This window comes from Parasteatoda tepidariorum, chromosome 3 (genome assembly GCF_043381705.1).
Source record: "Parasteatoda tepidariorum isolate YZ-2023 chromosome 3, CAS_Ptep_4.0, whole genome shotgun sequence".
NCBI lineage: Eukaryota > Metazoa > Arthropoda > Arachnida > Araneae > Theridiidae > Parasteatoda > Parasteatoda tepidariorum.
In genome coordinates this window covers 66822189-66849210 of record NC_092206.1, presented here as the reverse complement: position 1 = coordinate 66849210, position 27022 = coordinate 66822189, and the positions used below count along the sequence as shown (strand labels likewise).

The 27022-nt window shown below is 28.9% G+C and overlaps 1 protein-coding gene across 1 annotated transcript in view; it reads left to right on the top strand.

Moving 5' to 3' along the window:
* The first annotated feature begins 4271 nt into the window (after window positions 1–4271).
* LOC107454405 (leucine-rich melanocyte differentiation-associated protein) overlaps window positions 4272–27022 on the top strand; it is a 70042-nt gene continuing 47291 nt past the window's right edge. Inside the window, exon 1 of the mRNA XM_016071600.4 lies at window positions 4272–4711. Coding sequence (XP_015927086.1) covers window positions 4527–4711 — 185 coding nt within the window. The 5' untranslated portion in view covers window positions 4272–4526. The remainder of the gene's footprint in view (window positions 4712–27022) is intronic.

Here is a 27022-nt window from a genome sequence, read left to right as displayed (position 1 = left end):
ACATTTGAATACGAAATAATGTCGAAAATGTTGGCAAAAAAACTTTTTTCCATAATCTCCTTTGTAACATATACTAATGAAGTCTCTAATGATATGCATTAGATTAAGATAACAACGCGTTACACGAAAAATTGGCTTCCATCCATTTCTCATGGTTTTATGCTTGCCATCATCGGGGATGGTTGGGACATCTATTGTTTGAAGAACGTTCAATCACCCATCCTTTTCAATGTATTCAAGATGTTTTGGGGGCAGTTTCTTTTTCTTATAAAACTTAGCATGCATTTATAGTTACTCATTAAGTTAAATGTTACCAAAGATAAAGAAATGAAGAAATTGTTAATCATTTTTAAACTGTTTTCTTTGTAAAAAGTCAAAACTGTTTTCTTTGAAAAAAGTTTGTTTCATTTTAAAACTACAAACTTCTTAAAGTTTGTAGTTTTAAAATGAAAAAAAAAAATTAAACAAATGTACTTCTGATTTAGTGATTTATAATGTAGAACCGTACTTTCCTCCTTATATTCCAAACAATGCCAGTCATGTACCAATTTATAAAAATGAATAAAAAATGTATTTATTTAAGAATTTCTTTGATGAATTATAGAAAGACCATTTCATCCATTATTTTAACCATTATTATCAGAGAACGATTACCCAAGCGATACAAAATCAAAATGCTCCAGCATAAAAAGTAGGGGAAAATCTTGCAAAATAATCCCGATAACCGAGCCTCATGAAAAAAGGGAAACGCTAGTAATTACAATTGGTTCATAAAATAGGCCGAGGGAATAATATGGTTCTCACGGTTTGGTTTGAGGGAAATTTTAAAATGTTTCATGCATACTTAAGATTTAAATATAGAACCAAAATGACGGATAAGAATAAGAAAAAGTGAGAAAGCGTTTAATTTTGAATCATAAGTTAGGAAGGTTTAGATAAAGAAATAACAGAAAAAGATTAGTTCAAACTTTTTATGTATGTTTTGTATGTGTATATTGATTGTAAGTAGGTATTGATTTTTAAAATCGCGTTTTTGAGCGGAAGGTGGGTAGGATTTTGCAATTTTACACTATAAATAATTGGCCATAAACTTGAACTTCTTTGCTTATATATAACAGAATTTATAAATTAGGTGTATACAAATAAAGTCGATGAGAAATGATCAAATGCGGCGTAAGAGATAATAGCCTCAGTGGTGGCCTCTGTTCTTGATCCCACACTAACCTTCACTATTTAAACAAAGCACTTCTTTGGTATTATAATTTCTTATGTTCTAAAGCTATCAGCAAATGAACGTAGTAACTATAGGAGGGAAAACAGCTTCCCATCGACGTTAAAAAGTTCATGGTAAGTATACTTCCCGCTGCCTTATATCTAGGGTTAATAATCAAACTCACAGAATGAAAATAATTTTAACTCAAAAGGATGCATTTTGTTAGAAACTTATACTCATTTTCAATTTAAATTTTGGCAGAAGCATTTTATTATGTTAAGTGTCTTATTACAACAACAACAAAAAAAACAGTACGGAATTTATTCGAAAACATTCTTTTAAGTGCTTGCACTTGTAAACTAGCCAAGTTTTAAACAATGTATGTCTAGAATTAAGACTGTAAACATAAAGTTCACAAAAAAAGATTAATATTTATCGTAAATATTAAAATAAAGCAAATGTCTGAAAACTAAGAACGTTATTGTTTTCCCATGAGTTTGACGAAACAAAAAAAGATTCACACTTCGAACATTAGGTATGATGAAATAGCTTCTTGGTAATAAATAAAATCTCCTGACTGCTTAACTATTACTTGATATATAGTAATATGCAGAAAAACAATACAACAATAAAATAATAAAATGAGTCTTCAGTACTACATTTTTGTAGAGGGAGACAGTTGTATTCATATTCTCACTTTTCCCTGATGATTGTTAAGCACAGAATATGATTTTCCCAATCGAACAAAAGTAGTACGGCAGTAAAATGTTCTTTTAGTGCTCAGAATATTTTAGAAAAGTCCTCTGAACTATTCCCAAGGGAACATCATCGGAGAGTACCTGGTGGAAAAAGAAAAAAATTAACCTTTTGGTGTATCAAATAATATAATTAAAAAACAAATAAATGAGCAAGAAGAAGAAATGAAGAATTATTTATTTGTTGTAAAATAAAATTATTGAGAATTAACAAACAAAAATCAAGAGGAGTTCAGTATAATGCAGTATAAGTAGTCACCACTAGCTAAATAAAGATATTTTAAAAAACGTACTTGAATGCTTTTGTTTTATTTATTTTTAGAGCCCAATTGATAATCGCAATTTTATTGGATTTTTCTCTAAATTTATTTATTCATTTTTGGTTTAAGGAAGTTTACTTCGCTGTTATTAAACTTTTTCATTCCTTTTTCTTTGCTAATGTCAAAATAAAATTCTCAAAAATTATTGCTTATTTGATTTTTTTTTTTTTTAAATGGTAACTAATTACGTAAGCATTTAACTTGGTAATTTGGGAATATTGTTTATGGAAAATATGAGAAACAAATATGATATAATTAAAAAATTTTATTCATGAATAATTAAAATTCAAATTAAAAGAAAAAAAAAGAAACAGAAAAGGATAATCAGGGCCCGAGCTAAGCATTCGCCATCTCGCCAAATGAGATAAAATCGTAAATTTGGCAAATAAAATTGTGTTTTGGCGAAAGTATTGGCGAATGACTTTTTCCACTGGAAAGAAAAATATATATTTAACTCGATCCTCAAATTGAGGTTAAAATGAATTTTTCTAAGCGAATCAGTATTTTTTATTCGATTACGGCAATTTTCGGTTGATGTGCCGCATAACCAATTAGAATTGAGTCCAAGTAATATAAGCCTGAAACAAACTGCAGTAAAATAGTTTTTGATGGGAAAAAATTAATCATAAGAAATTTTTAAGATTTGTATTTGGCGAAGACTTTCGACAATTGGTGAACACTTTTGATATCTGGCTAATTTACTGGCTAATAATTTTAAATACTTAACGCGGGTCCTGATAATGAAATGTTACAGACAAATAAAAAAAATTAAAATCTAAAAGTAAATATAATTATTAAGCTATTAGGAATATAAAAAGTAAAATAAGTGTATCAATGTAATAAATAAAAATAATTCTAATCCAAAAATCTGGAAAAATCAAGCCAAGAAATTATAACAATAACTTACTATATTTTACAACATTTAACTGTGTATGTCACTGACTTGGCTCTGAAATTTGACTAAGTTAGAATATTCACTATTCGGGTACAAAATAAAGTAAAATGTAATTGGTTACACTAATGAATCTCACTGCAATTAAGATTGCACGCAATTGAGAATATTCATAATTAAATTTACAATTGTAATCATGATTAGATATAATCATTATTTCTTGTAATTACAGTTCAATAATAGTTATAATTCACAATTGCAATTTTTTTCGCTAATTATGTTTGCTTGGCTTCTACTAGAACCATTAAAAATTGATGTCGCACATTTTTTTAAATTTTTTTAATCCCCCCACCCCATCACAAAGTGTCACTTCTAGTCTTTAACCCCTTTTAACTTATCATGTACGCTATAGTAAATAAATATATGCTATCAGTTTGGAAGCAAAACTCATTTTATGGGTCATATCTAGAAAATTTAATTTTTAAGCTTCAACAAAGTTTTTTCATAAGATTTGTAGCATAGAAATAATAATGATTAGATGTGTACTCATTTTGATAAAAAATATGAAGAAAAAAAATGAAATAAATAAAAATATTTAATCTGTATTTATAATATAAACATATAGATATTTAATTTTTAAAGAAATAATAAGATATAATTACTATGAACTGAAAATGAAAAGAATTTGAATAATTTATTCAAAACAACATACCCAAAAATATAAAAATTCACCCTATGATACCATTATATATTTTAAAGTTGCTTTGGAACTACTAATTAGGTAAACTAACTAGTACTACTTACTTTGGAACTACTGTTAGGTAAATTTATTGGTATTCTGTCAATTAATAAAATTTTATTTAGCGCTTTTTTATGTCATTATATATATAACTCATTAGGATAATGGTACTATAAAACAATAAAACTGTAAGTCTCAAACATTATTACACATCGTTTCAACTAATTCTAACGAAAAATGCCGTGCAACTCAACTCAACTCTGTCAACTATCTCCGGTTAAACGGAAGTAATCATCTTTAAGTTTCATTATCTTGCATATAATAACAGTTATCACATATGAGCTCTAGTTCCTTATCATTCAAAAAGCGGAGATTAGGATTCAGGGACGGTGTTAGGATGTGACTCTTTATTTATCGAGTGTTTGTTTACGAATAGGGGAGGATTCTCAAAATAGACAATTCGACGGAAGTTTAACAAGATCGTTTGAAATTTTTTTTAATTAATTGCTAGCAAACGATAGTTCGCGATTAAATTGGCAACGAAGTAATTCAAGATTCTTTATCTAACGTTCTTAAAGACAAGACAAGAGACTCAAAAAAAGAAAATATGACGACAAATTTTACAACTAATGTGGAGATAATTACTTCAGATGGAGTGGTGAAAACTTTGATTGTTGATCAAGAGAGAAAGATAACTGGCGCTTATCAAAACTTCAGAAATATACCTGGTGCTTTAGTAGCTTGTTATGGACAATGGGTAGAGGTGTTAGATTTAAGTCATAACAAATTAAGGTAAGTAAAAATGAAGCTAGAAAAATTTGTCGTATTATTATTCAACCTCAAATGAATAATTTTAGATAAAATATTTTATTTTAAATAGCGTATAGTAATTTTAAACATTTGAACATTTCTATTTTAATTCGATTTTCCTATCCCGATTTGGTATTTCAGCATAACAGCAATATTTTTCCTTTTAAAATGAAAAATATTTTAAACACACATCCTCTTATTTGCTATTTGAAAATATTTGAGTGTATTTCGGCGTAATCATTAGCAAATAGTTTGTAAACAAGTATACAGTAATAGTATAGTAACATATAGTAATTTTAAACCTTTGAGTATTTGATTTATTGAGTAATTTGATTTTTTTTGTCCCGATTTAACATCTCAGCACAACAGCAAGATTATTCAATTAAAAAGGAAAAATATTTTAAACAGACATATTCTCTAATTTGCTATTTAAAAATATTTCAGTGCGTAACATTCTGGCGTAATCATTAGCAAATAATTTGCAAAAAGAAATGTATCAATAAACACAAGTCAACCTCAATAATATGAAAACTTCTTTGGCTTCAAAAATATGAAGATGGTAACAAAAGTCAGCATGTTTCGAGCGCCCAAGATTGACGCACATTTTCAAGAGTCGTCAGACGTGAATGACTTAATTAACAAGCTGATCTAAATTTTCTGTCTATTGTGATCTAAAAGTTATTGTCTATTGTGAAGTTATTATAATTATATTTAATTAAGCACTTATCAATTGTTAAGTTAGTCGTTATTTTAAAGTTTATTTTAAATTAACATATTCTTTAGAGAAAAAGAATGCATTTTTTTTTTTTGGTAAATGTATTTTATCCTCTGAAATATGGTGCCTTTTTTCGTTTAAAGCTGGATTAATTAATTCATTTTGAATCCTCAATTTAATATATTTAAACTAAAATATGCACACAAAAAATGAAAAAAATTTTTATTTGAATAATTTCTAAATGTAATATCTAGCTTTCAATTTCGTTATTTTTTTTTATTTAGAAACTAGTGTAAATGATTCTCTTACATTTTTCCATTTTTAGAATGCGGGGCAAGGCTTGGGCTCAGTTTTTTTTATCGCATTTGCTAATTTGAAATATTTTTATTAAATATAAAGTTTGAATTTTCTAAGTCTTTTTCTTCACGGTCATTTTTTCAAATTTTGAAACGATATATTTTAAATCCTAGTAAAAATATCAGAATAAAATTTTTATTGTCTCAGTTATTTTATTTTGATTTGTCTTCATAAAGCACTTTTAAAATTTGTATATAATTTTTAAATAATAATGAAGTAGAAAAATAAGCAAAAGAATGAATCGAGTCTTAAAATGTTCAGTTGCGCCAAATATTCGAAAAATTATCTTTATGGAATTAAAAAATTTTTATTAATATGTTTCATAAAAAATTTGATTTTCTTTGTAGTAGTAATACTTACATAAAACAGAAGCACAAAATTTCAACATATTGCATGCATAATTAAAATATTTTCAAAATTTGTCCCCTTAAGACTAATTTATGTGTCATTGGCTAAACATAAAAGCTAAGTTTAGAAATACACCAGTTTTTCCATTACTTTGGTATTTTAAGGCTTTTTTTAGTAAGCCTATGCATCTTTACGCTAATTAGAAGCCCTATTTTTAGTTACTCAAATAGTCTAGTTTCATACGGGCTCATTATGAATATGCCACAAAAGCAAATGATTGATGCAACCTACTTAATAATAAACTCACGTTTTAGCTTTAAAATATGCAGTATATTTCCTAATCTGTGCAATTTATAGATACTCGCATTTGCCTAAAAGTGAATGGAATCAGTGAAATGAGCCTATAAAATGTTAGGCTAAACGTAAGCTATTAGAAATGTTACTCAACGTCTTCACTTTAAAGCATTACTTAATGCATTGCAAAATGTTACTTAACGTTTTTCTTGAAAAACAAGCTGAAATCAGTATGAAATTCCCATTTGCGTTAAATCTAACACTGTGGTCATTTTAACCAATGTAAATTATCACAAAATATTTTTTATTATAATTATAGATTTGCTGTTAGTGTATTGAGAAAAAAAATATAGTCAAAACTACCAGAATATGGTAAAATTTACCGTGCTTCTGACTCAATGGAAAAACCGAAAAGCACGGTCACTTTTATCGCGTTGGTAATGATTTTGGTAAAATTAACAATAATATATACATCTATATATATATTTCTCTTACACGGTGACAAAAAAAAGCCTCATTGCAACTCCCCGAATGACAACGCTAGAAAATCGACCAATGATTGCAGGTAAAAATCTCACTTGCCAAATCTAGCTGAGGTGGCTCATCATATAGCGCTTTTAAAAACGGAAATAACCTTAAGCTAGGCAGAAGTGAGTAATCTTTGTCGATAGATCACTATTTTAGTATTTTGTCGAAAGCGCTTTTTTTCACGAATTTATATATTACGAATTTATTTGACGATTTTTGATTTATATCACGAATTTATTTGTTTTATTATTGTTATTAGTTATTAATTGAAAAAAGAGTCTCAGCCGTGCTGTTACGCTTTAAGATTTCATACTATAGCACATTTCTAATAGGTTTAACGAATTACATGTCATTTATTTGAATTCAAATTTATTTTAATGACTTAGTATTTACTAAAAATATGTAATTTCTTTTTAAAAAAATGCTCTTATATGAATTTTAATGACTGGTTTTAATTCTCAGAATTTCGTGTATTTGCAATGCACCTAAGTTAGTAGCGAGCGAAGCGAGCTTAGTTTGCGAAGCAAACCATATAAGATTGCGTAGCAGTTTTCGGGGGTTAGTGAGCAGGGAGCGCAGCCCACTAGTGTATTAAAATTTGGTAATTTTTATCATGATATCTCAGAGCATGACATAAAAATCATTTATTTGGTTAAATTTACTTTTCAGTTTTGTTCTTGTTACTAAATGTGTGGTAATAAGAACTATAATTTTGTAAACCAGAATTTCCGATGAACCATTACCATATGAACAGAAAATTATCAAATAAATGGTTTAAATACTAGAATTATGGCGTTTTTTTTTTTACCAGAAATGTCTTCACCATGCAAGCATATGGTAATTTTGCATAGGATTTTTTTCTCCGTGTGAGAAAGCCATCTTGCCCATGTTCAAAATTAGCTTTCCCATCCAATTAGTTTGGTAAACAATAAGTAGTAGTTTTTTAATACATAGCTGTTGCAAAACATAAAAAAATTACCCTTAACAACAACATTACATCTCCAAAAACCATTAAATTTACTGGGTTTTGTGCGGAAAAGTTAGGAAAGTGTGCAAATGTCAAACGAAATATTTAACATTAAATTATTACAGATAAAATTACCCAGATACAGATAATAATCTCAACTTTTAGATAAAATTTCATCAACGTGTCGAAAATTAGTGCGATTTTTAAATTGCATTCATTGTTCATAATGCTGATTATTTGACTTTGTATGAAAACTGTTAATCTAATAGGCTTCATATGATATGATTTAACCTTTAATCAGTTATAAATTCGTTTATAAACATTACAAATGTAATTTCGGTCAATGTTAGGATTCATCAATTCAAACTTTTATCATTTTATCTGTTATTTTATCCTACAGTATAATTTGATTAATGTAGAAGGGAGAAATTAACATTCACTAGGAAGTCATGTCACATTTCAGCACTGTAATTATCAACTTCTCAGATAGGACAGTTCCTTCGTTCTTTTAATAGAACAACCTTGAATTTAATAACTCGAAAGTCTTTAGGGTTGAATAGTTTCTTCCGCAAGAAAAAGTTACTTTAAGAGTTAAGTACTTACGTAAAACACAGAAAAATGAAAGAATTTAAAAAAAAAGAAAGAAAGAAAAATCCATAACATTAGAAATCAATTTATTTTGAACAAACTAATGCTATTTGTTTGGTATAGCTAATAAAAAGCTTAAAATAAAAATAATGGAAAAAGCCGTAACTCTCCGTAATAAAACTAATTTTTTCCCCCATTCGGCAACTCTTGAGTTGTATCTCGTTATTTTTAACTATCTTTTCGTCACAAAATCGCGTGACATTTGACGAATATTTGACAAAATATTTGACGAACTATTGCTTCCACTCAAGTGTTATAAAATAAAATATTTGTTTCCCATTTGTGTTTCATAATAAAGCATTCTGGAAGTTCTTCAATATATTTTTATTTGAATAATATATTCTTCAATATATTATATTTTGCCGTTTGCACCGTATGACGGGATGAGACAGCGGTTAGCGCTCTATCTAAAAATGTGGAAATTAACTAGTGTTTTGTTTACTTCAACCCACACTGAGGAAATAATGTGGTCAAAACTACCAGAATATGGTAAAATTTACCGTGTTTTTGGCTTTGTAGGAACACCAAAAAACTCGAAAATTTTTGTCAAAGCGCTTTGGTAATGATTTTGGTACAATTAACGAAAATATGATTTTAAATATGTGAAAATTTTGACAAATATGGATAAATTTGGAAATCTCAATCATGCTACCTTAGAGCATGGTACGAAAAACCATTTATTTAGGAAAATTTACTTTACAGTTTTATGTTTGGTTGGAACAGCTATAATTTTGAAAGCTATAATTACCGATAAAACCATATGAACGGAAAAATTATCAAATGAATGGAATATTTCGGTTTTGTTAACCAGAATTGCGTTTTTTTCCCCACCAGAAATGTCATTACTATGTAGTATGGTAAATTCCCCAGAATTTTTTTCTACATGCAAGATCCTCCCCATTTCAAGGTAGAATGGCACACATCATGACTATTTTTTAATGCGTGAAATTTCAAACTTAATTATTAGTACATTTTTTAAGCTTTTATTCTTACATTTATTACGAGTAAATAAGAATACGAGATAATTTCTCCCTATATGTTTTATTTTGGATTACTTTTATCGAAATGGCAATGCCCATCATCTATCTCACGTGCTTAAAAAATATCAAAACATAAAAAGTTCGAAACAAATGAGACTAAAAAAAGTAAGAAAAAGGTTTTAAGTCAGTATCTTAGCCCACCATTCAATTTAATTCAAAGCAGCATTACGTGATTTTACCTTAAGTTTTTTCAGAATATATGAACCTTAGACAGTTAAATCGTGTTCAGAATGTAAGTCAAACATTTCTAACCCATCCCGTGGATCCAGTTTAATTTCAAATCCTCTATTGAAAGAGAAGCAAAACATTTTATTAAATGACGTACGTCAAAGCATTTGCAAAATATATCACTTTATCAAAGCTATTGTACAGTGTAACAATATTGCGTTGAAGAATCATTAATAATATTATTTATTTTATTTCACAAGTTATAAATATCGTGTAAAAAAGAGGTTTGTTTCTTCACAGGAGTTCAGAAAGCGAATTCGAAAAACACTTTCATTTATTTTTCTCTGACGGATTTCTTGAAAGTATCGGAGATGATAAATAAAAAAGAACCTCTGTCAGAGTATAATATCTGTTGCCAATTTCGTGATATAAATACAGAAGTCCTGCCATCCATTGCAGAAAGTCTTTTTTTCCCTTCCTAACATGCTTTAGGTATCTGCATTATACATTTGTCTAGCCAGAAATATCATTCACTATGAAATATTGTAAGGCTGTAAATAAGCGACAAAGGTGAGAGAATTAATTTCACAAAAATAGAAATAACATGCATTTAATTTAAATTTTAAAAAAAAACAAAGAAAAGTGACGGTATTAAATTTCTTATGACTAATACACAAAATGAATTTTTATTAATTAAAAGTATAAACACGCTAAGAGAATGACAAAGAGGAATGTAAAGAAGTTAACCATTTTTTTGAGATATTATTACTGACTCTTGTACTCTGCCGTGCAATAATCAACGTAATCCGTATAAAAATTCAAAATTGAGATTTTTACATATTTGACATTTTCTTATGATAAGCTATTTAACACAAACGATTTTTTTTTTTAAATTTGTCAGTTTTTTGTTTTATTCTGTTTTAATTATACTATTCTATTGAATTGAGAAATTCTATTTTAGCATTTTATTATAACAAAATTCCATTTTAGCATTCGCAAAGGAAAGCAAATTGTTGTCAGGCAATTTTTTTCCGAAATCAAATCTACCGTGAGGCACTCAAATTGTTTTTTCAAATGCACGGCAGTACTGTCCTTTTTTTTTTCTTTTAAATTACGCACCTTTTATTTCCTGCATTTTTTTTTATCAATCCCATCTCTATTNCAAATATCCATTTTAGCATTCGCAAAGGAAAGAAAATTGTTATCAAGCAATTTTTTTCCGAAATCAAATCTACCGTGAGGCACTCAAATTGTTTTTTCAAATGCACGGCAGTACTGTTCTTTTATTTTCTTTTAAATTACGCACCTTTTATTTCCTGCATTTTTTTTTTTATCAATCCCATCTCTATTCTATTTACTTGATTAGATTTCTTTTTTTTAAATCAACTTTTCTACTTTTCTGTTCATTCAATTCTCCTTACCCTATCCAAACCTCTGTTTACAGTTCTTCAAAAGCCCACACCTTAAAAGTTAAACTCAGTCATCAAGAGTAAAGAACAAATCAATCAAAACTAAATTCTTTTAACCAATCCTGAATAAAAAAGAGTAACTCAAATGATCCTCTCACGCATTAACTCCCTAGTTGGTCAAAAGAAAGTGGAAATCCCACTTTTCCCACAATTGGGTAATTGCACTTCAAGAAGAAGATCACGGATGCCCACACATGTGACCTATGACGTCAGCTGATCGCTTGTAACAAAATGACGTGTTCAAATTTCTCTACATATGTTAGAATGTATATTAACGTGAAGTTAATTAAATACAGTGCCCTATCGCAAATCGAATTTATTGAAATATAATTCTTTCTCGCCTACGTCTTTTAAGGCCTGTTTAGACGATCCAATTTCTTGGACAGAGATTGATTGATATTGATGGAAACTTGTTTTGCTTTGAGCTTGGATCGTGTAAACAAACATCCAAGAACTTGGTCCAACTTCTTGGACGATAGTAGAGCATGTTCTACTTTCCATCCAAGTTTTTTCNATTGTAATCGTGACACATTTCTATTTTGTGTACCTTTTCAGCTTGGATGCATAATTAGTTTGTTTATGTCCTACGTGGCTTCGTGCCTGCCTTTGTGTTAAGTAAAAAATATGTAGTGAAGGAATCTTTGTGTAAAAATATAGAATACATATGTCACTTAAGAGAATTGGTACTTGACGGGCTTGGCTAACTCGAAATAGAATGGAAAGAACAGTTGCTAACGTAAATAAATGGCACATTTCAACAACCAATCAGGAACGACATATGCACACTCCGTCACTTGCAGGTATCTCATTGTACTGGAAGCATAAAACAGGTCAGAAAAAGGTCTCCAAAACAGGTGTTCCACAAAAATGGAGTAGGACTGGAAATCTATTTAATCTTAACTCTCTACTTTAAGAATAGAAAAAGGAAATGAAATAAAAAATTTATTCTAAATAAACTAAATTAAAACATAAATTAAGTTACGATGCTATTAAAGATATCGTAGCAATATGCAAAGAAACAAAAAAATTTAATTTCATTCAAAATTTGATTCAAAAATTTCTTTTTTAACAAAGCATTTTGCAAATAAGAGAAGCAGAAAAACAATTAAATGTCAGTATTTATCCAAGTTAAAACGCATTTAATTCAGCATTGAAATAAATATAAGGACAAAGAAGAGAGATAAGAAATTAAAATATTCAAAAGAAATCATACTTTATTTTACAAAATGTACTAATATCTTAAAAAAACATGTGGCCTCCTTAAAAATTAACATCTAAGCATTTCATGGAAGTAAAATAAAACAAATAACCAGACGATTGCGAAGAACTTCATAAATTCGATTATGAATAATAATAACTAATCTATCTAACTATTAGCTTAACTTTTTGCCGTAGGGTGGGGATAAAAACGTTATTGCCACTGTGTTGCCATTTCGTATAACGTTTTGATATGCTCTAAAAAACTTTTCGCGATTTTATATTCTCTACCATTGGAGAAGAAACTCATTAGGCATTTCTCTGTTGCATTAGTTCAGGTATCAGAAAAAGTACATGGCATAGGAGTTCATTTCATAACCACATGAAGCATTTGTCCTCATTTCGTTTCCTGCCTTGATTAAATTTGACACACAGATGCCTGAACTTGCCTAATTTAAAAGTATAATTTTTTCCATTTTAGTGTGTTTCAGTATTATTTTTTCAGATTGATCATGCGATTATATACGATCAGGGATGGCAAGCTCCTACGAAAATGATTGAAAAACAAAATCTCGAAGAAACAGTCGTGGTTAAAACCTGTGAGGAATAAACAGGTTTTCTTCAATTCAAGAGAAGACATTAAAAAAAAATATCCTATACCTCAAAACACTTTATTCGTGCAATCTTATTTACTGGGTAGTAATTTCAGGGATATTTAACATATCATTTTCAACCCTTTAGATGGATAACCGGTGTCCCTTTCAGAAACTTTTTTTTTCTGGTGCTCTAATCACAAGTAAAAATATATTTTGGTATTTTTAAATTGTAAAGAAACAGTCTAATACTAAAAAAATCTGCTAAATTATTAGGATTATAACTAAAATTCAAAATCCAAAAAAAAAAAGTTTTGAAATCTTTTTTTCATTCATATTCAAAAATTTATCAATGATTTATTTTGTAAATTAAAAGAATTTGAATGGTGAATTACTGTTTCTCTTAGATCTAAAACATTTTAAACTATCTTTTACTAGAATAAATTATACTTGCTTAAACTTAATATTATTTTTTCAATACAATACAATATTGTATTTTCACAATACAATACAGTATTGTGTATACAATATTATATACAATACTGTATACAATATTGTGTATACAGTATTATATACAATACTGTATACAATATTGTGTATACAATATTATATACAATACTGTACACAATATTGTGTATACAATATTATATACAATACTGTATACAATATTGATCTAATAAAGATTATATTTTATTTTATGACCGTCGTTACACAGACGATCCAATTTTTGAGTTGACGACTAACACTGTCCAAGTCTGTACCTTTGTAATTTTGAACCCAATCCAGAAGACAAGGGAACTCCCAGATCAAGCATTGGGACCAACTACCCTTTGTGCAGGACTCTTTGATGGAAGTAACCCACATTTACATGGTCGTACATGGAGACTAACCTTAGAGATTAGCGTTGGAGACCATGTTATAAGCTTTACGTGGAGAGGAAAACCACGAAAACCTCCTATGGTTAGTCTGGGATTTTATTACTGGCGTTGAACAGCTGATCCAAATTTCGAGTTTACGACTATCAGTGTTTAACTCCATAGCCTTGTCATTTTGAACCCAAACCAGAAGACAAGGGAACTCCTTGTTCAAGCACTGGGGAAAATTAGCTTTCATTGAGAACATGATGAATCTAACCCATATTTGCATCACATGGAGAGGAAACCCTCGAAAATCTCCCACGGTTAGCTCGATCGCAAAAGGATTTTAATCCAGGATCCGTCTACCACTTAGGATATTTTACGTCTGTATTGTGGTCAGTACGAACCGAGAACAGAATTCGTATCTACCAGCCACCACNTAGCCTTGTCATTTTGAACCCAAACCGAAAGACAAGGGAACTCCTTGTTCAAGCACTGGGGAAAATTAGCTTTCATTGAGAACATGATGAATCTAACCCATATTTGCATCACATGGAGAGGAAACCCTCGAAAATCTCCCACGGTTAGTTCGATCGCAAAAGGTTCAAAGCAGTTAAATCTAAACTAAACGGCTAATGTAACAACTAATGTCAGTAATTGGCTAATGAATTGTAAAAATCTTATATGGTAGAAAACTTTAAATTTTTTAAATCTAATGTAATCAAATATTTAAAAAAAAAATTGCTTATTTCTTGATTTTGGCATTATTTGCTCGGATGAACATAACTAATATTCATTATATTAATTAAATGCGCAATTTTTTTTAACCAATTTCATTTTACTTATCACGTTTTCATATCAGTTAGGGAAGAATTTTACTATTGTGCGTAAATTTCTCATTGAATTTCTTTCACTTGTCTTTTTTATCGAAAATTTTTCTTTTACAACAGAATTCTGCTTAAAAAAATTAAAATTTCTAAAGAAGAATTGTTTTATTATTTAAAAATACACATTGATCATTCTAACAAAAATATTAATTTTTAAATATTTTTCAATTCAAAATTACATATCAAATTACGGTAAAACTACCGGGCGTCAGGGTGCCATTACTTTACAGTAAAATTTTACAGAACAAAATATCTGATTTGCCGTAAATTTTACACCAATACTTTTGTAGAATCGCTCAATCATGGTAATTAAATATGTATCGCTGAAGTTAATGGTATTTACGGTAAGAATGGATTTTTTACGGATGCTGCATTTAGGGTGCCAGTACTTTTTACTGTAATTTGATCCGGAATTTTTTACAGTGTACTGATCCGAAGTGCTGCTCAACGATCATCATAAAATTGTTCTTATGATACATTTTTTTAACCAAAATTACAATTACTCAAGTTTTAATATGACTATTTATACCTGTCTTTAATTTTATTCTTGTTTTAATGCCAAAATAATAATTCTTTTTAAATCCATATCATAAAAAATGTTCACAACTGAAACAATAGTTATTTTTGACAACCATTTTTTTTCGTTGCTTCGAAACTGTAAAAATAATTTTTCAATATTTGCATTGAAATTCATTAGCATTGAATTTAATATTTGCAATGAATTTAATATTCGCATTGAATTTAATATTTGCAATTTACCTAATGAAAATTGTGAAATAGTGAACAGATTTGTTTTATTTTTTGAGCATGATTTAAATGAGTATTAAAAACTTTACTTAAATTAGCATTCTATATATTTACTTAGTAAAAATACTGAGATTTAAGTGCAAAATCTAAATATTTTTACTTTGCAAACAATGACTATTTCTTTCTTATACGCCCTTTAACGTTGAAGTATTCATTAGATGGTAAAAATAAAATAAAAAAGTTCATGTTTTTTCTTGAAGTAACAGGGGCTTATTAGCGATCAAACTAATTGGACAAAAATCATTATTTCTTGCGGGCAACTTCTTCAGTTTTCCTAGTGCATTTTATTCTTTTTAATGAATGGATTTTACAGTCTATTATTCTGCTTCAAAAAAAGCGAGTTGCTTAAGTTAAGCTATGTAAAGTAATTTGATGCTTCGACTGCGTGCTTTGTCCTATTGCTTGTTAAAACTATCTCAAATATGAAAAACTACACTAAGGAGCAATTTTTTTGTTGTATCAATATAGATACTTGATCTTCCCTAATTCGGGTGTAGGAATTTTCATCCTCAAATTAGTTTTGCTTCTACGGCTACAGATTTTTTTTAAAAATTGCCATTTATAGTCCATTTGTTGTCGAAATGTAAACAAGTTTAAAAACGTTATACAAAATAAAGGGTTCAAGTAAATGTTGCGATAAACTTCTTGGGGAGTTAGGGCATATTATAAGGATAAAAATTGCAAAAGAGCCCATTCCCGAAAATTTCATCGTACGCTGCTAGGGGCGCTTCTCTATTATGATCTAATCAGAAGCACACGAAGAAACAGATTATCATAAGGGCGTGACGATGTAACGACATTTTCGAGAATCGATTCCTATTCGCCCTGATGATGTACCCTAGAAGTTTGCTGCAATATTTACACGACCCTCTGCTGTATAAAACGTTTTTAAACTTGTACATTTCGACAAAATATAACCAGATAAAACATTTAAAAAAACTGTGGCTTTGAGAGAGAAAATGATTGAGGATTTGAAAACAACGATACGGAGACGATACGAACGATACAGAGACGACAACGATTTTGCAAGAGTTGCAAAAAAAATCTCATGGAACAAAAAAAGAAAAAGAAAAAAATATTCTCTAATGTCATTTTATTAGTATTATCCTATAATTTTTGAAATTCTTATCATATTTATAAATAATAGCCCTAATTCATAATCAATATTATAATAATAATAGCACTATTATATCGTTTATTTATTTACATATACACACTATAAAAAGATTTTGAAGTTAATAAAAAATTGTTTGATGAATAAAATTGGAAAACTTTTTTAACGAATACTTACATTTATTCAAGGGATTGCACCAAAAAGCAAATTAAAATGTAACAATATACTTAAAGTTAACACTTTTTTAAAAAAACCTTTTTTTCCTATTGATAATATGAAAAACAATTGAAAAAAAATGCAAAATAAATAAAAGAAATATATAAAAATATTATTTTTATATATCTATATAACTTATATCTAGAAAAAAATTACAACTGAAAGAAATAGTATTCCTTAAAGCTATAAACTGAAATTGCATTGAGTATTAAAGGTAGTTCGATTTTAATGTACTTAAATTAACTTATTTATAAAATACCTACTTCGTATAATCAAACTGAATGAAATATAATTTAAATTATATAGAATATAAATTATATACATTTCATTAAATTATATAGAATTATCTTTAGTATGAATGAAAAGGCCTACAAATATATATAAAGTTGAGCATAAATGTTAACTGTTCCAAATAATAATGTAGTAAATGCGTATTAAGGATAGTTTCAGTTCTATAACTAGCGCCATCAATGTGTTATTCTAGGTCTCTGTATCGTTAATATTATTTGTAGTATTTTATCAGACCAAACAAAAAACATTTTCTATTAATTTATTAATTTCTGTTGTTTATTTTAATAAAAACAATTTTTGATTAAAGAATATAAATGGTTGAATTTTTTAAATGTAATTGATTTTTAATGACAAATACGATCTCACAGCATTTGAACTGGAAAAATTAAAGCAAAGTCGTATTTTAATAGTTTTTTTTTCTTCTCAAGAACTGCTTGACCGATTCTATTCGAATTTAGGATTTTGTCATATAGAATGACGTGTAAATTTGTATACCCAATTACAATTAATTATTCCTAAATTAATCTATAAAAATCCAATTATAAAATATTATTTTTCTGTATGAAATTATCTTTAGAAAAACGAGATTGGTAGTGTGAAATGTTTTTTTGTTTTTTCTTTGTTTCATGTAAATTATTTTAAAAATACTTCAAAATATATAAAAAATAAAATTACGGGCTCAAACCTTAGGTCGCTTTTCTGCTCTTTTAACAAAACTGTCCATATTTTCACGATATCGATGCCCCCCCTCCCATTTCGAGAGTCAAAATTCTAAATCTGTCGAAAACAGTTTCAAAGTTATATTTATTCAAGGAAGGTACGAAAGTTTGCCTTTGTAACTAATTCAAAATATCATCAGTATTTATTAATCATTATAGTAGAGATAATCTCCTTTAACCAATCTTGCATATTTAGTATCTTTATTTTATATTTTATTTTATAAACAACGCTGAACAGTGGACACAATTCTGAATTTACGAATATTAATGTTCCACTCTAAAGCCTTGTAATTTTGGAACCAACCCAGAAGACAAGAGAGTTCCTAGATCAAGCATTGAGACAAATTAGCCTTTGTGGAGGCTTTTTTGATGGCATTAACCCAGATTTACGTTGCATGGAGAGGAAAAACACTAAAACCTCTCACGGTCAGCCTGATGGCAAGGGGATTTTTAACGGATGATCCATTTACTACTGAGGATAGTTTATGTCAGTGTGGTTGGTGCGAGCCGGAAGCAGAAATCGTATAATCCAGCCACCGTTGGGATTCGAACCTAGGATACCTCATTGGAAGGCGAACGCTTTATCTCTGTCTTGGCAGCTCTCCGTATTCTTAGTTGATAAAAATTCTAACATTTGATCGAAAGTAATTAAGGGGGGTCCATTTATTGTATCGTTTTATTTTGTGGTCCGTACAGCAATAGCTCTTCAAAATTCCACAAATTTTAAAACAAAATTATGAATGCAGTGAGTAGGGGATAAATATACTTCATAAAGAACAAAAACAGTTTATAGCATTATGTGGTTAACAAACTATGAAATTGCGTTATTTATGAAAGCAATTCTCGTGTCTATTTCTTGACGAAAAAATTACTAAGTAAATGAATATCTAGGTATTTTTCAATGCATGGATATGGATTCTTGAAACAAAGAACAGAAGCGGTGGTTTGGAAGTGGGCTGTCATCTTTTATCTTTATCAATCGCCAAGAAACACGAGGAGATGAGACGAGACCTTAAGTCAGGAATTGTGATATTATATGGAGTTGGATCGGAAGGAAATGTACTCTTTTATCTTTTTATCAGGAAAGATGAAAGAGAATGGATAAGACTCGATGAGCAGATAAATTTTACTTATATTCTATACCCAGTGTGTGTTGATGTAAATAAATGTAGGGATGCATTGAAAGAAATACTGCGATAGTATAGGTTTGTGCTGTGGTTGAAATTCTATGGAAAGAAATGAGGAATTATGTTCTTAGAATTATGTGTAGGATAGATCATTTGTTGTTGTAGTTGTCTTGTCTATGGCAATGCTAAATATTTGCCTAGGGATAGATCTTTTGGGCTATTATTATAAACTACTAGTGGCATAATAAAATTAATTTGGTTATTATAAGATTAATTTGGTTATTAAATTGCATAATAAGATTAATTTGGTTAATAGATCATTTGGGCTATTATTATGAAACACTAGTGGCATAATAAAATTAGTTGCCACAGATTAGCTGTTAAATGGATAAAAAAAAATGATAATGGCATTTCTGGTAAAAAAAGAAACCATAATTATAATTTTTTTAAAAATAATAAAAATTTAAAAACAATTCGGGTAAAATTACCGTACTGTATGGTAATGACATCTCTGGTATAAAAAAAAAACATGATTCTGGTTCCCCCCCCCCAAATAAAACATTTTGGTAAAATAACCGCACTGGCTAGTAATGACATTTTTGTTAAAAAAAAAAAAAAACATAATTCTGGTTAATAAAAGCAAAATACTAAGAATTTTAAAAATAATTTTACATTTATTGTTTTAAAAAGGAACTATATACAAAGTTTAGAGCAATAGAATTGTGAAAAACTAAATTGTGATTAGCACACGGCGAAAAAATTCTTGTAAAATTACTGTACTGTAACTTGATTACATTTCTGGCAACAACAACAAAAATTATAATAAAATTAATAAAAGCATAATTCTGGTTAATAAAGCTATAATATATGGTATTTATACCATTCGATTGGTAATTTTTTTTGTTCATATGATAACGGTTCTTCAAAAATTCTCATTTTAAAAATTATAGTTCTTATTACCCCATATTTAGGAAAAAATACAAAACTGACAAATAAATTTAATCGAATAAATGGTTTTCATGCCAGGCTCTGAGGTATCATATTAAAATTACCAAATTTTATCAAATTTTATCACTTATGAAACCATGTTTATTCTTAATTTCACCAAAAACATTACTAAATTACTTAATTTCACCAAAAACATTAGATAATTTCAATAAGTCTAAATTGAGCAGCGATGACCCAGGGGATACAGCGTTCACCTCCCAATGAGGTGAACCGGGTTCGAATCCCCAGTGATGGCTGGTCGAAACGAATCCGCATCCGGCTTGCACCGACCATAGTGCTGACGTGAAAATATCCTCAGTGGTAGACAAATCATGGGTTAGAGTCCCCTTGCCGTCTGGTTAACCGTGGGAGATTCTCGAGGTCTTCCTCTCCATGTGACGCAAATGCTGGTTAGTTCCATCAAAAAGTCCTCCACGAAGACAAATTTCTCCCATTTCTTGATCCAGAAGTTCCCTTGTCTTCTGGATTGGGTTCAAAACTACAAGGATACATTAGTTGTAGCCTTGTTTGAGTTGAACATTAGTTGTTAGAGTTGAACATTAGTAGTCGTAAACCCAAAATATTGGGTCGACTGTTCAACGACTGTTATAAAGAAAAGAAAAAAAAACTAAATTAGAGTCGCAGTGAATCAGAGGATAGAGCTTTCGCCCACCAATAAGGTGGCCCACGTTCAAATCTCAGCGTCGGCTGGTTGATATGAATTATGCTTCTAACTCGCGTTGATCACAGTGCCGGCATAAAATGCATTCAGGGGTAGACGGATCATGGGTTAGAATCCCCTGGCCGTTGGGCTAACAGTGAAAAGTTGTCGTCCGTGTAACGTAAATGCGGGCAAATTCCATCAAAAATTCCTCAAAGAAAGCTAGTTTTTCCCGATTCTTGATCTAGGAGTTCCCTTGTCTCTTGGATGCCAAAATTAGACGGCATTACATTGAGCATTAATAGTCTTAAACTCAGAATGGGATCGTCCATTCACTGCCGGTTATAAAATAAAGTAAGTCTAAAGTAAAAGCTAGTTTTTTTAATTTATAAAACAAAGAAAACATAACAAATTATATAATTTTTAACATTTTAATTGAATGCTTTCTTTTAATTAAATAAAAAAGAAATATAAATATTATTCAATACTACGCATGCAGGAGCTCAAAAAGTATTTACTTTCTTTTATTACTTTTTTTTAAATCCAATATTTATTATTTGGTTAAATCAGTGAACCACTTTTAAAAGTCTTTTTTTTCCCTCTTAAATGCAGTGAAACGTGCTTAAACTAATGTCTTTAATTACATATTTTAAAATACGAGGAGCGAAGAATTTTAGCGTAATTTAATGTTTTTTCTTTTTGTTAAATCAAGTTAATAAAAAAACTCCAATCTTTTTTAAAGAAAAGGGACTCAAGATTTTAAAAAATTATGCCTAATGCTGCATTCATTAAACCAGACCGGAACTGCGTTTACATAGGAAACTTTAAGTTCGTAAAAACAAAGGGAGATGCTGAATTTTATTAATTAAACTCTTAAATCGAAAAAGCTTAATTTTATTTATCTTCTTTTCCTATACTTAACAAAGTTTGTTTACTGATTTCGGAAAATAATATTCGTTTTTTTTTTCGAATTGTTTTTTATTTTTTTAAAATAGGTTTAAGTTTATGTAATAATCTATTCGGGCATGAAAATAGTAAACATGATTTTTAAAGAACGAATCTGATAAAACACACTTTTTTTTATTTATTTTAAATCCATAAAATATTGTTATAAATAAACAAATTTTTGAGTATTGTCTTAAATTAGAACCAAAAAGTAATTTTTTTTCAAATGTATTTTTCTTTATTCAACAAAAGTTTTCCTTTTCCATTTTTTATAACAAAGAAATTTTTTTAAAACTTGGATTTAAATTATGATAACATAAATAACTTTCAATATAAATTTTACTTTCATAACATGTATTTGTTTAAATATTGAATAAATTTTATCTTTCTATTCGCATTTCTTTTATGGTGGTCTTTAGAGTAAAAAATTAAATAGCAAATTATGTAAACGTTGTTTTACACTTATTCTCATAGTCTCGCAGGCCACCAGTGAAATATTTGGATGATTTCAAATTTTGATTTGTTGAAAACCAAAATGGCGTTGTATCACTAAATCTTTTTTTCCGGACGACGTACTGACTCATTTCACATATTTCTTTTACTATTTACTTCACGTTATTTATTTAAAAAAATAAACACGTTTAAGCTATTTTTATCTTGATTTGATTTCTAAATGTAGAAAAAATAGAGTTATATTCAATCATGTGAAAATTGGTTTTCAAAACAATGGATGTCAAACAATGGTGAAAATTTATTTTCAAAACAATTTCTGTGGAATAATTTGTAACCGTATCTATTATGAATCTTGTTTTAAATTGAAAAATAGTAAAAAAAATAGCTCTCAAAGTAAACATAAAAAATAAAGCGATTCTGTAAAGGACTTATTTTAGGAGTAATTTTTAACGTTTATTTTCTTGAATATATATTTAATTTTGCTCTTTAAAATATTTGTTTAATGAAATAAAGCATTAAATGTTTTTTAAGATAATTTATTCTTGAGAAATACTTAGTTGTGCGTGATTTGAAATGTAATTTTCAAACATTTCGTATAAAAAATGTGAACGAAGAATTTGTTTGTACTTTCATCATTAAACTAAAAAAATAGGGATAATTCTAAGTAGTTATACGATGTTTTTTAACCACCACACTTAATACGTATATTTCAGAATGTTCGATAAAAATGAAGTTTAATTTATAAACGTTATTATTTCCACAAATTAATATTTGAGATGGCATATTTTAACATCGGACGAATTATCATCGAAGTCAATCGCGTTGAAGGTAGGATTCGATGCATCAAAAGCAATTTAATCGGATTTAACTGACTGGCATTACTTCTCCAAAGATTCGTTGCTTTTATCATACAGAAAAACTGATTATGCATTTAAAATATTTAATTGATTAATTAGCATATATTTTGTATTTCTCTGTATTTTATTAGAAAATCAATAAAGAGTGGCTCGAATTTTCCTACTTTACTAATTTATGCTACTTTTTTACACATTTCCAATTCGTCATAATTTTATTTTATTACATGAAAACTTAATAAGTTTTTTTTTCTACTTTTAAAATAAACTTTTTGGTTGCGTAACTAGTTTTAAAAAAAAGTTGAAAACGTGCTGCTCTATTTTAAGTTAGGTGACTTGCATTTAAATACGTTAATTACATCAATTATTACATTTACATTCATTACATTTTAAAAATATACTTTTCAATTTTAAAAAAAAATTTTGGTTACGGAACTAATCTTATGGGAGATTTCAGTTTGAAGTTATAAATAATTTACGAACTCTATACTCCGAAGTGTGATTTATTTTTTAAAATTATTTTCGCTTCATTTTAAAATAAATACATTTTTCGCGTAACTGATCTAATGAATAATTTTGGATCGTAGTTAAAAATAAATGTTCAAAACATAAAACTTTGTATAAACCTAAATTATTTATTTTACAAAATTTACCAAATTTCTCTTCCTTTAGTGTTGAAATTAAAATAATACATTTGGAGTTTATTTTTTGTTTTGATTTTCCAACAAAATGTTAGAAAAATGAATTATTAAAACTTATTTTTAAAAAGCTCCAAAAAGGTAAGATCTAAACAGAATAATTAAATATGCTTAATTAAATTTGGTTGAATTGTTGGAATAATCATCCCTCTTGTGCCTGTATTAATTAACTTTTAATAACACTTATATTAATTAAATTAATACTTATTTGAAAGGTCTTTTGGAATTTTGATGCAAAAAAGGCACAAGAATGTGATATCAATTTAATTAGGCAACTCAATTATGATTTTATTTTTGTTTTAATTACTCAAAAAGCTCTAATATTGTTTTTGCATTTTTTTGTTTACATTCTGCATTTTTTTAATTGCTTTGTTAAATAGAATATCTGCAATCCAGTAAAGCAAAATACGTAAATTGCATTTACTACTAGAATAAATTTTCAGTTGTAATAATACAGTTTTACGCGTGCATTTGTTTGCAAAATATAGTTAAGGCTTCTATAAACTCTTTTGTTGGCTAGAAGTTTATATCGCCCCCCCCCCCAGTGTAATTTTGAATCAGAATATAATTTTTATAAATTATTTTAAAAAATATATAACTTTGTCTATTTTGATGTGAATTTATTTTATTGAATTTATCAGAATAATTTATCAGAATTTAAATACTGCAGAATTTATTAAAACTGTTTGATTTTTAAATTTAGACGACTTCCACAAAGAATTTCGAAATGAAACCTTAATTCTAAGAGCGTTTATCACATTTTGAGAGAAAAAGCTTATTAAAGATACAAAAAATATGCAATGGAAATAAATATATTTAATGAGTTTTTGTTGCTATGTTAGGGGAAAAAATGAACTGAAATATCCAAATTAATCTAGAACAGAAGCCTGACTTATTTCATTCCTTGTGTATTTAAATAATTTTAGAATTTTAAGGTGAATATTTAAGAAAGATTATTGATTCTATGAATATTTTGGAACTTTTTTTTTCTAAGTTACAATTCTCAATCCTCCATTAGGATTCATAACGAGTATACACGTTTTTAGATTAAAGATTCGTTGTGAAAATCATGGTGGAAGACCGATTCAAATCGGAAATTTTTTTCCCCCCTAAACTTCAGTTTTTTTTTTTTCTTGAAATAGGATTTTTGGTCTATTTTTTGACGAAACGTACGAGTTTAGAAGCGTTGTAAGGCGAAAGTTAAAAACGTTATACTCGTAAATGTTACGACAAACTTCTAAGGGAGTAAGGGCATATCACCAGGATTGAAATTGCATACCCGGAAACGCCATCGTACGCTCCTAGGGACGCTTCCCTATTGTAGCCTGTTTAAATGCGCATGAAGAAACAGTTCATAACAGGGTAGCACTCCTAGAGGTGAAGGACGACATATCCGGGCATGGGTTCCTATACAATTTTAATCTTAATGATGTGCTCTAACTCCCCTAAAAGTTTGTTGTAACATTTAAGCGCCCTCATCCTTTAATATAAAAAGTTTTTAAACAGGTACATTTCGACGAAAAATGGACTAAAATTGTCCTTTCAAAAAGATGTAGCTTTAGGAACAAAATAATAATTTCAAAAGGTCTGTCAAATAAATATTTATTTAATTGATATAAGAGTAATTAAAAGTTAATAATTAACAAATCTGCGAGAAAGAGGATTATAACAACAATTTCTTCTAAGCTTTAATTGAACATTCCGTTTGTCTCTTAATATCTTTTTGGAGTTTCTTTAAATAGTTTTTTATAAATTATTTTTCTATCAATTTGTTGGAAAATTGAAACAAAACAAACGAAAAGAAAGAAAGAAATAAACCATGGATGTATTACCTGATTAAAAACATCATTTGCTTTTAATCAGATAGTATCTTACGACTTCAGTTTTTGAGATTTTTTTATTCATTGATTAATTTAATTTAATTTAATTTAATTTAATAAGTAAAAAGAGAAATCTGGTATAATTCGAAAAATAAATAACACAGTTTATACGAAGCATTATGCTTTTAATTTTTTCATACTACTATCCAAAATTATTCAAAAAAATCAGTGACGCGAAAAAAGTAAGAGACAATTTTTTATTGCATTTTTGACTACCGGTAATAATATTCGAAAATTAAACAATATATTTAATATCTCTCATCTCCAGTAGAATAAATTCAGAACTTAATTGAGGATTTGTCGCACTCAATATCATTTGAACACGGAGCATTACATAATTTATTTAATTTGGTGGGGGAAAAAATTGTGTATAAGTAAGGTCCTTGGAGCAAGAAACAGACAATTTCAATTTTTTAATGCATTCTTGACTAGAAACAATATTATAGTTGTTTCAATTGATTAAAGACTTGAGCCCAAATCTAGCATTCTCCAGCGTGCTAAATTCAAAGCTTAATTGGGGACTTACCTGGTGCCTTACTCAATGACATTTGGACACACAACATCATATACGTTAATTCCTTTGGGGAAAAAAAAACTTATGAGCATAGTTTAGGTCCTTGGAGCAAGAAACAGGTTATTCCAATTTTTGTAATACATTCTTGACTAGACACAATATTATAGTTGCTTCGATTAGTTCGAACATTGATTGCATATCTAATATCATTCCTCTCCAGCATGTGAATGCACTGCTTAAATGTGGATTTATCAGGTGTCTCAATAAATGTGCCACTTGGACACACAGCATGCCCCACTTACCATATCCTAGATAAAATGCTATCTTCTCCAGCCATTAAGGGACTTTCACGCTCCCTCCCAATTCCACGGTTACTTTTAATAAAAAATCCCTTTTGTTACAGGAAATAACAACACACAAAATGCGTAACCCAAACTAAAAGAAAAATGTTTGAGCTTGACTTTTAGCATAGGGCGTTTGAGAAGAAGATAGAGGTTTGTCTGGAGGAAAGCATTTGAGAATGTCCCGCAGTGAACTGACCATTAAGACCATGTTCCCAGCAGATCACTGAAGTTTAGCATCACTAACTGCGGTCAGTGTGCGGGTGGGTGACCACTTGGATCGGAATGCGTAAGACCAGAGAGTGTGCGGTATTGGTCCTTGTTAAACTGCTCCACCGTAAAGTGCTCGACTTCGTGAACTGGTAGCCGGGCTACCGAAGCGGGGGAGCCATCCCATCTGCAGAGGAGCAAAATTGTGACGGCATATCTTTGGATCATCCTCAGGGGTCTTTCCCAGACCGTTTCCAATGGCCCATTGTGCAGCTCTAGTGTGAGGTAAATGGACAACTTTAAGGATTTGCTTGATGGTCAATTTTATTTTTTGTTAGGTAATATTACTCAACGGCTAAAACTAAATAGAAGCAAAATATTTAAAATTTCATAATAGTAATAAATAAT